We start from the raw sequence: 10,958 nt of genomic DNA, 5'->3' as shown, positions 1-10,958 counted from the left end.
TAGAATGAAAGGGACATGGTGGCTCAGAGGCTAGGACGTTGAGCTTGTCGATCAAAAGGTTGGCAGCTCAGCGGTTCGAATCCCTAGTGCTGCCATGTAACGGGGTGAGCTCCCGTTACTTGTCCCAGCTTCTGCCAACCTAGCAGTTTCGAAAGCATGTAAAAATGCAAGTAGAAAAAATAGGGACCACCTTTGGTGGGAAGGTAACAGCGTTCTGTGCGCCTTTGGCGTTGAGTCATGCCTGCCACATGACCATGGAGATGTCTTCGCACAGCGCTGGCTCTTCGGCTTTGAAACAGAGATGATCACCGCCCCCTAGAGTCGGCAATGAATAGCACGTATGTGTGAGGCGAACCTTTACCTTTTAGAGCATAGAATAGGGACAATAGAAAACACATACAGACTTATAAGTTTTATTTGCACCTTTATATCTTTTTTTTAAATTAAAACATCTCACCAACCCTTATAGGAAGAAACACTTGTCCAGAGTTCAGTGCTTTGTGACTCTTTTGAGTCAGGGTCAATCTAACTGGATACAGTTTTAAAAATGAACCGGTGATACACACCAAATTTCCTTTTTTTTCTATAGGTTTCTCTCCTCTAGCTTTGCTTGTAGTAAGCTCAGGAGGTTGTTTTAATAGTGATCAGATTCTGCACAGGAGGCAATGACTCAACACCACTTACTCCTAGTAGGCAGCTTCTTTCAGACAAGGTATGAGTAGGTTCTTGAGAACTGTTGAAGGTAAGGTGTACATTTCATTAGTGGAGAAACTCTGTGCTATTTGTGAACCATGAATCGTTTGAGATTCTAATCGCATTTGAAAAGAGTCATATGGTTTCTAATTCAATCCTCATAGAAATCTATGACATTCCATTCCCATGGCTTGCATATAGCCCAACATCACCAACACGTAAGGATAATGACCATAGCATTGCAATTTGTAAATACTGCCCTGTTTCCAGAAATCAACTTCTTGGACTACTGATTGATATCACATGTAATGCCTATTACTTCTAATATCATAAATCAGACTAAATTGGAAAATTATAGAATTGGTTCAGCACTATTTTTTAAAAAAAATTAGACACAATTATTTTGTTTTTGGAATCAAAAACATCTTGCTTATTTAACTCTTATTTGGGGTTATCTCTGGTTTTTTAAAGAAAAGGGGAGTTAAAATAATTGATGGTAAAATTGATGGATTGTTTCAGTGGTGAAATCCAAATTTTTTTACTACCGGTTCTGTGGGCGTGGCTTGGTGGGCATGCCAGGGGAAGGATACTGCAAAATCTCCATTCCCTCCCCACTCCTGGGGGAAGGCTATTGCAAAATCTACATTCTCACCCCACTTTGGGGTGGTAGCATTTGCCAATTCTCCGAACTGCTCAAAATTTCCGCTACCGGTTCTCCAGAACCTGTCAGAACCTGCTGGATTTCACCCCTGGATTGTTTGCTAGTATGGTCCAAATCAAAATGCTGGCCTTTGTCCCTATTGGCTTGGATCTGGGCCATGTTGATTGGAGGACTATCTTTTCCCCCAGTAGTCTGTTTACCCTGTGTGATGATACAGGAAGCAGTGCCTTAGGACTCTTCTCCTTAAGGTGTTATGGAGTGGGTAAGCTTTCTATATGTTGACTTAATCACTATGTGTGATCATTTTGAATACTCTGTCCCAAGAGATCCAGATGGGTTCCACATGTGTAGTTTAGAAGAGCAGCAAAGAGGTTTGCCAATTTCTGCCTGTGACCTGTCCTATGGTTAGGTGTGATGTCCTCTGAGTCCCATTGGGTAAAAAACAAACAGACACATTATGGATACAAGGAGGCATACCTGTCTTTGTATTTGCCATCTGAAACAGCATTCCCCTCTGAGGTGCAGATGTCTTCCAACAGGCCCTGGATAAGGGCAATTTGTGAACCCAATGGAATGTGAGGTGACCAAGTTTCCCCACTTGTTTTCTCCTTTTGGTTGTTCCTTGTTATTGTGATACTCTCTTATCACTCTTAGTACTACCATGTTATTAATAAATATGAATATGTATTCATTCAAAGCAGTTAATGACTAACGGTTTCCATCTGTCTTAGCAGTGAGCAATTCTCTCCCACACTTTGATGCCTTGAAACAACATGTCTCCAGTCAAGGAAATAATTCTAATGAGCTATTCAAATTGCTCACAATCGCTAATCCCATCACATCAGGAGATCCTTCAGGTAAAATATCTCACCTCACACAACTATTAAGTCGGTGATATCATTTGAAAAGTTTAACAATTTGAGCATCCTAAAAGTATCTCATCCTTTATTGCCTTCTAATCTAGTGGTATAATGCTTTTGGACAGCACTGTGTGTCTTTGTAGTTCTTTTACTGTGATAGTTTTGCGCATTTAAAGAAGCAGGATCAAATTTGATGGAATCAGTTGCTAATTGGTTTTTTTAATTAATATAAAGGTTTTGCTAATGAACAGCATTCAGCTAGATTCATTAGTTTTAATTAAAACCTCAAATGTCATCAGGAGTTATTTTTAAATGCAATATCTCTTTCTCAGAACAGGTATCATAAAACAGGTAGTCTTTGACTTCGTTCACTTAGTGACCGTTCAAAGTTACAACAGTACCGAAAAAAGTGACTTATGACCATTTTTTTGTCATTTACGACCATTGCAGCATTCCCATGGTCACATGATTTAAATTTGGATGCTTGGCAACTGACTGACATTTATCTCATTTGCAGTGTCCCGGGGTCATGTAATCATCTTTCTGACAAGCGAAATCAGTGGGGAAGCCAAATTAATTTAACAACTGTAGTGATCCACTTAATAAATCTGGCAAGAAAAGTCATAAAATGGGACAAAACTCAGTTAACAAATTTCTCCCTTAGCAACATAAATTTTGGGCTCAATAGTGGTTGTAAATCGAAAACTACCTGTAATGAAAACATTGCTAGGTAGCAAGGAAGAGGGAGAAAAGAAGAAAGGTATAATTAGGATTGGTTCTAGGAATGAAACCAAAGCAGAGATCAATTCAAATTATAGTGCTACAGTGTTACAACTGTAACTCTATTATAGTTAATAGATTGCATTGGCTGAATTAACATGAATTAGTCAAGATAGACTTAATCCTCATACACCCATTGATAAATGTTGTTTCCAGTTTCCAGTTAAACAGCAAACACTTAACCTTAGCTAAAGAAAGTATATGCCTTTTTTGGCCAGTCAGTTCAAACTGATGAATAAAATCAGATGCTTCTCAAATAAAACAGATGACTGGGCACATAAAAAGAAATTTGGAAATGTTCAGAACTGAATCAAAAGCAAGCCTCAATAAAATCAACAATTAAAGTAGGAGTTTGTCTGATTTGCACAGTACTAGTGTGGATATCCCTTGAATGATTAGGGAATTATTAAGAACTTCATTTGAATAAGTGGTTAAGTAGCCAATGCTTAGAATTGCCCTGCTATAGAAATAGATTCTATGTGAATTAAGTATTTCTGGAAAATGCAGAACACTAAATATATTCCTAAAATCTGAAAGCAGTTTTCTGTAAAAAAAATAATCCTTTACTGATTTAGCATAGATTTATCCAAGTCTTTGATTTGGCGAAGATGTCCATGACAAAGAAGAAAGACCATTCTTCTTGTTTGAATACGTACATCTTCTTTCAAGACAACTCATCCCCCAACCCTTCCTGGAAAACTATGTGGTTTTAAAAAATTCTAACACATTAAGCATATGACTTCATATGCTTATGCCTATAGTTCTTGAATACTAAATAATCTGCAATACACGCAGTTCTCCTATATTTTACTGGAAGATGATGAATATTTATATAAGAAAGGCAGTCTGAGGCCTGAAGTCTACATGCAGTCTCAGAAAAGGGTACGCATACCATGTGAAGCCCCTTCACAAGTTGTCACCAAATGATACAGTTTTGAATTTCTTAAATATAATTTATTGAAAAAATTCCATGAATAAAAGACAAATCTGAAGAAGAAACAAGAAAAAAAAGAAACAAAAGAAAAAGTGCAAAAAGAGGGAGGGAGGGAGGGAGGGAGGGAGGGAGGGAGGAAGGAAGGAAGGAAGGAAGGAAGGAAGGAAGGAAGGAAGGAAGGAAGGAAGAGACTTTCAAATTTCTTTTCAACAGTTATTAACAATCATTATCCCTCATTTAGTATGACAGAAATCCCCTCAGTCCCTTATCTATCCCCTTTTCAATAATAAATCCATAAATCATCACTTTATGTGTTTCTATTTTCATCACAAAGTTAATAAAAACATTCCAGACTTTTAAAAATTTACTTATTGTTTTTTTTCCTCACCAAACAGGTCAATTCGCGATTTCTGCCAATTCACATTTTCACAGACCATTCCTCCATTATGGGAATTTCAATATTCCTCTATCATTGTGCATGTAGTAATCTTGCTGCAGTTACGATAGATAAAATCAATCTTCCTTTAGTCTTTTCTAATTGCCTGTCCATAAGTCCAAGTAGAAAGAGTTCTGACTTTTTCTCAATACTTTTTAAAGATAAATGTTGAGAAAAAGCCAGAAATCTTTTTATTTTCTTTATCATAGTAGGTATTTGTATTCTCTTTTTTTTTGCTTTTTCACAGGTTTATCAGGCATTGTAAGTGTCCCTTTATTTTTTTTTCCACATTTCAATACTTGAAATATCTCTATACATTTTTGATAATTTTTCAGGTGTTATATACCAACAATACATCATTTTATAAAAATCTCTTAAACACAATGTGAATTTCATCTCATTTACCTATTTTGTCTCTTATTTATTTATCTGAGTATGAACCAAAATTGAAGACCATTTTATCATACAATCCTTAACTGGTTCCTCTTCAGTTTCAAATCTTAACAAAAGTTTATACAGTTTTGCAATCACATGCTTATCATGAATACATTTTCAAATTCTTTCTTCTGTTCAGTTCCAATTAACTTTTTGTCTAAATCTTGTTCATATGAAAACTATTGAAAACTGTATCACTTTGCAATTAGTTCTCTGAACTTAATTCATTGCTCCATCATCCTATATTAATAAATCTTGGCAGATTAAATATTTTTCTCAGTTGTTTCTTTTCTAGAAGATGCTAACTATGTGGAGGCCAATAAAAGTATCTTCAGTCACAACCTGGATTTGTATTTGTTCCATATTCTTAGTATGGGACTTCTCGCATTATTTTAAAAATCTGCATTAGCTTTAACTTTATCATACCATAATAATCCATGCCAACCAAATCTCAGGTTGTGTTTTCTAATACTAATGTTTTATTTTTCAGCAAACCCCACTGTTTTATCAAACCAAATCGGAGGTTGTGAAATACATTTTAAAATCAGATAATATTAAACGTTTTATTTTGTGTCTTGAAGAATTTTATATTTAACCCTTCATTTCTTATCCAGCCATATGAATCTGAGTATATCTTTTTTGCCGTTGTTTAAAAGGTGCATTATTTTTCAAAATGGATATTATTTGAAATAAAAACATCATTCTGTGTAATAGTTGTTTTACCACAGAGATTCTTCCAGCCAGTGATGATTGTAACTTTTTCATCTTAATAAATCTTTCTTAATTTGATCCCATAGTTTAATATAATCTTTAAAATAACATATAATTCATATTAGTCATAGTAATACTCAGATATTTTATTTTTTCTCAATCTGAAAAACAACAAATTATATTTTTAGGGGAATGAAGAAAAATATATTAAAAGCATGGGGGTTGTCACCTTAACCGCATTAATTTTATTTAATTATCATGAAACATAAGCAATATAAAAATCAAGTTTAGCATTTCTTGTTTAACCTGGACACATCATCTTTTAAAGGTATGGCTTCCATTCAAGGACCAAGTAAGTCTTACAGCCTGAAGAGAATTAATTTGGGAAAATCTTATAGAGGTTAACAGAACACAAATTTTACATCTCTCATTATGATGGACACAACCTCAATGGGGTTTTCTTTGGAGTATTTCTCTGCTATTTATGTATAAGCTCCCCATAGAAGATTATCATATCAAAAGCATAATCTGGGGGGTTGAGGCTAGAGATGGAGTGATGGTGAATGTACAGGGATTATTGAAGATGTATAAATATAATTAATGTAGGGTCGGGTCTGCCCAGTTACCATTTTAGAACAGTGGGGAGGGAGAAAAGAGAGAGTAGGAGGTAGGAAAGAGGAGAAGAGGAAGGAAGAGGGGTAGAAGAGGGAGAAGGAAGGTGTAGGGTGGAGGGAGGAGAGGATGTAGATAAGAGAAGGAGAGGAAGGTTTGGATAGTAAAAGAAGGTAGAAGAGGGGAATGTTAAAAAGGGGGGTGGTGACTGGGCAGGCCCGACTAAATGTATATAACTGTACATTGAATGAATTGTTTGACATGATAAAAAAAAAAGAATAAAAAAAAGCATAATCTACAGGGGGGGAGAGTGCCCATATTTTAAATTAGATATATAACGTAATAGCAATAGCAATAGCACTTAGACTTATATACCACTTTACAGTGCTTTACAGCCCTCTCTAAATGGTTTACAGAATCAGCATATTGCCCCCAACAATTTGGGTCCTCATTTTACTCACCTCAGAAGGATGGAAGGCTGAGTCAACCTTGAGCCTGGTGAGATTTGAACTGCCAAATTGCAGGCAGCCGGCAGTCACCAGAAGTAGCTTGCAGTACTGTATTCTAACCACTGCACCACCATGACTCATAACATTTTGATTTCAAGATAGGAGAGAGGGAACTATTATACTAAAAAAATCCAACTAGGTTCCTATTGGCTTCTATAGAATACCTTCATTGATAAACTTTGGGCTGTCTTGGAAATGTTTATTTCAACTTTTCATGAAATTTTATTAGATGGTGGGAGAAAAAAAGACATGCAGTCATTCCCTGCTATGAGTACTATTAATTCATTTTTATTTGCTAGATTTATATCCTCTTTTCCCCCAGAAGGTCAATAGCACAATCTCCTTTATCATATAAAACCAACCAGGTTTGGACTATGTTGGACTAAAAGAGAATGACTGACCCAAACTTATCCTGTAAGCTTCAGGAATGATAATTGACTCTGACAACATTTTAAAAAACGGAATACAGTAAACAGAAAAAAGGTTATCAAAACTTTGATTTTAGAACATAGCAAATAGTTTAAGGGTCCAGATAGATTTAAAATAAGATATTGAATTAATTATAAAGAATTCTTCCCATGGGAAAATGTTTCTTTAAATAAGAATTTAAAAATTGGACATTAGAAGGAACTAGAAAGAAACAAGAATACAACTGAAGAAGAACACATACATTCATCTTACAATTACCGAATGAAGTAAAATCATCTAATATTAGACCTACTGAAAGGTAATTTTGAACAATGTATGCAGAAGTTGTTGGTGTCTACAGAGACCTCTGTCTTTCTGTAGGGACAGTGTCAAAAACATATTTTGGACTAGGAACAATTCTATCTGACAAGACTGAGACTGAACTGAAAGTGGATTTAAAAATGGCAGGCTGCAAGAATGACATGGAAAAAAAATGTTATACTGAACGTAACAAAGAAACTGGCTGATGAAGTAATAATGAAGAGGATACTGCAACAACAAACCAAGAGTGTCCTGGGTAATTGTCCTACACTGGATTTAAAAAAAGGAGTTTGTTAAAGTTGTGAGAATCTTGTGAGAAGGGATAAAGAAATAATGAAACCATGTTCTACAACATTATTTGAATTGATTCAAGATTAAATGCAGCAAAACACCCTGCAGAATCTGAGGGCAGAATTAAAAGAGGGATCAATTTAGAATCCCTACATAGCCACAAGCAAACTATGTTCAATTTCCCTTGAATTCTGTTGTCCCTTATCTAATTCCATGCAGACACTCTCAGTTTAAAATATTCCTGTATAAAGACATTAATAGCAATAAATCAGTTTAATTAGACCTTCATATGTAGATCTGATCTTTTGGGCCTGACATTATGATTGTTAGAAATGATAAGAAAAATATAAAGTTGGTTTATTTTATCAAAGTTAAAATACATATGATGTACTCTCTGGTACCTCTTAATAGACTTGTTGACATCAGGACTGAAATAATGGTGCTTTATGGATTTGCTTATAGAAAAGGGATGGGATATGAGAAGAAGAGATTATTTATTGTATTTTAAAGAAGATAATAAGTTACTAAAATTGTTTATACTTTTAATGAAGGTGGGAAGACACTTATTTATGTATTTCCTTTATTTTCCTTTATTATATATTTACCTTTCTTTTCTATTTCTTTTGTTTTCTGCATCTTCTACTTTTCTTTTTATCCTATTTTTTTGTTTATATTAGTTTTTAACTGTTGTAATTATACTTTCCTGATTATGCATTTTTGTGGAGTGCTACTGTGGCTCTTACACAATACATGAAAACAAGAATAAAGATTTTATATACTGATATATTGTGCTGTTTATTTGAAAACTCTGTTGAAAACTCTGCTTGTTTATCCTGTTTCAAATTTTAATCAAAGTGCACATTGTGCATAGCAAAAGACTCTTATATTGTCATGGAAAAATGCAATGGGAGGGAGGACCAAGAACTTGTCTGGGGCAATAGAAAGATAAGGGAAGTGTGGGTGGTTACTGGAGTCTATATAAAGTTAACTGCAACATCTAACAGAATGAAGAGTTAGAGTTGCCTCATCTTTCCACAGGATAAGCAGCACACCTCAGGAGTCAGTAACTCTCAGTGCTCCCAGCCAGGATGCCTCCTCAATCAGAAACCTATGTGGGGAAGACAAAAGTTGAGCCAGGGGTCCCACGGCTTTTCACCTGGGAGGAGGTGGGGCTCCGCACAGGCAAGGGAAACTTCAAGGATGAGAGATGGCTGGTCATCGACCGAAAGGTTTATGATGTCAGTCAGTTCTATTTGAGACATCCAGGTGGGCCTCGTCTCATCAGACACTATTCTGGACAAGATGCCACGGTGAGTCCTTTTTGAGGGGAAAGAGGGCCTTGGAATGACCTGAAGTACACAAAGCACTTGCTTTGTGTGCACACACTCCAGGTTGAGGTTGTGTCTGCACTAGCAGAATTAGGGAGAAAGTATCCATTTTTTCTGAAGCCATAAGAATTTTCTGACATTATAGAATACAGGTAGTCCTTGACTTACAACTATTAGTTTACAATGGCCCTGAAAAAAGTAGCTTACAATCAGAGCTCAAATTTATGACTATTGCAGCATCTCCATGGTCACATGATCAAAATTGGGTGTTTGGCAATTGGCATATATTTATGTTCTCACTTTGATAATATACATATTAAATTGGCATATATTTATGATAGTTGCAGCATCCTGAGGTCATGTGATCATCATTTGCAACCTTCCCAGCTGGCTTTCAACAAGTGATGTCAATGGGGAAATTTGGATTTGCTTAATGACCATATGATTCACTTAACTGAAGTTATTTATTTAACAACTGTTCCCCCCAAAAATCATAAAATTGGGCATGACTCACTTAACCATTTTGCTTTGCAACAGAAATTCTGGATAAAAAGCCAACAGGAGTCGAAATAGTAAAAAAGGCAAGAGATGATGAATAGATACATAACATTGTTTAATTTGGGATTTGTCTTAAAGACTAGAAAATGGAGGCAGAAAGCAGAAATTGGGAAAATACTATTATTGTCACATAATATAATATATTATTATTACTATGTACACGTAAATATTAGAAGTTGAAAGATTATTACTATGTATACATAAATAACATTGCTACTGTTATTATTATGTATAAGTAAATTGACCCAAATAATACACCATTCAATAAGCACTTATGTATGTTAAAGAAAAAAGTATAAATAAAATTAAAAACAAAGAAAGAAATTCTGGTCCCAATTGTAATTGTCATTCAAGGGCTACCTGTAGTTGTTCTGGGTTGGACAGCCCAGTGCTTTGATACAATGTAAGGAAGCTCCAGGTGGAGGCTGTATCACTTTGCAACTTTGTAGTACCAAACTGTGGTGAAATCCTGCCGGTTCTGTTCGGCTCACGCGAACCGGTAGTGGCAGTGGTGCGTGGTTCGGTGAAGTGGCAGTGCGAGCCTCTGCCCACCCACCCGGTTGTCGTTACTTCCTGGTTTTAAATTCAGGAATTTAAAATTCCTGAATTTCAGAAATTCAGTCAGGAAGACTTTCTCAGTGAAAATATATGAGTAATATTGATAGCAGAGAAGTGTGACCTTTACCAAGTATGGCAGGATTTTAGCTTTTTTTTAGTAAATACAGTGAGGACTGAATTCTAGTTAAGTTTATGACCTATAACCTCTATTGTATATTTCACAATACAATGATTTATATACTCAGAATTTATTTATAAGAAATATTTTGATTCAATGTTAAATAAAGCAGTTTGAAATAATTACATAATAGCAATAGGAATTTATATGCTTCAGTTGGAGGACTGAACTGTAGATAACTTTGTCAGATGTCTTTATTAAGGGCTTCTGAGATAGCTTGAATCTCTTGATCAGGGGTGAAATGTAAAATTTGTTACTACAGGTTCTGTGGATGTGGCTGGGGGTGGGGGGGTGTAATGTGACTGGGTGAGCCAACTTTTTTTTTTTTTACTTTTAAAAGCATTTTTTTCTACAACCTTTTCAGCTGAAGAGGTTGTAAAAATGCTTTTAAAAGGTTCTGGCAATCATGCAACTCAGCTGGGATTGACAGAGGAGCCTTTTAAAAACTTTTTTACAACCTCTTCAACTGAAGAGGTTGTAGAAAAAATGCTTTTAAAGGGTTCTGATGATCCCAGCTGAGCTGCGCGATCATCAGAGGCTCTTTTTTTACTTTTAAAAGAGTTTTTTTGGCCGAAGAAAAAATGCTTTTAAAAGTAAAAAGAAAAAAACCTCTGATGATCGCGCGGCTCAGCTGGGGCGGAGGGGGCAGGGATTTTTGCTACCAGTTCTCTGTACCACCCACCGC

General features: G+C 35.6%; 1 protein-coding gene across 1 annotated transcript in view; it reads left to right on the top strand.

Annotated features, from left to right (window-relative positions):
• The first annotated feature begins 8,675 nt into the window (after window positions 1-8,675).
• The window catches only part of LOC131184417 (acyl-CoA (8-3)-desaturase-like), a 41,948-nt gene continuing 39,665 nt past the window's right edge, over window positions 8,676-10,958 (top strand). The window contains exon 1 of the mRNA XM_058155650.1: window positions 8,676-8,961. Within this exon, the coding sequence (XP_058011633.1) occupies window positions 8,740-8,961 (222 nt within the window). The 5' untranslated portion in view covers window positions 8,676-8,739. The remainder of the gene's footprint in view (window positions 8,962-10,958) is intronic.

Source organism: Ahaetulla prasina, chromosome 1 (assembly GCF_028640845.1).
Source record: "Ahaetulla prasina isolate Xishuangbanna chromosome 1, ASM2864084v1, whole genome shotgun sequence".
In the NCBI taxonomy this organism is placed as follows: domain Eukaryota; kingdom Metazoa; phylum Chordata; class Lepidosauria; order Squamata; family Colubridae; genus Ahaetulla; species Ahaetulla prasina.
This window is presented reverse-complemented; position numbering and strand designations above follow the sequence as displayed.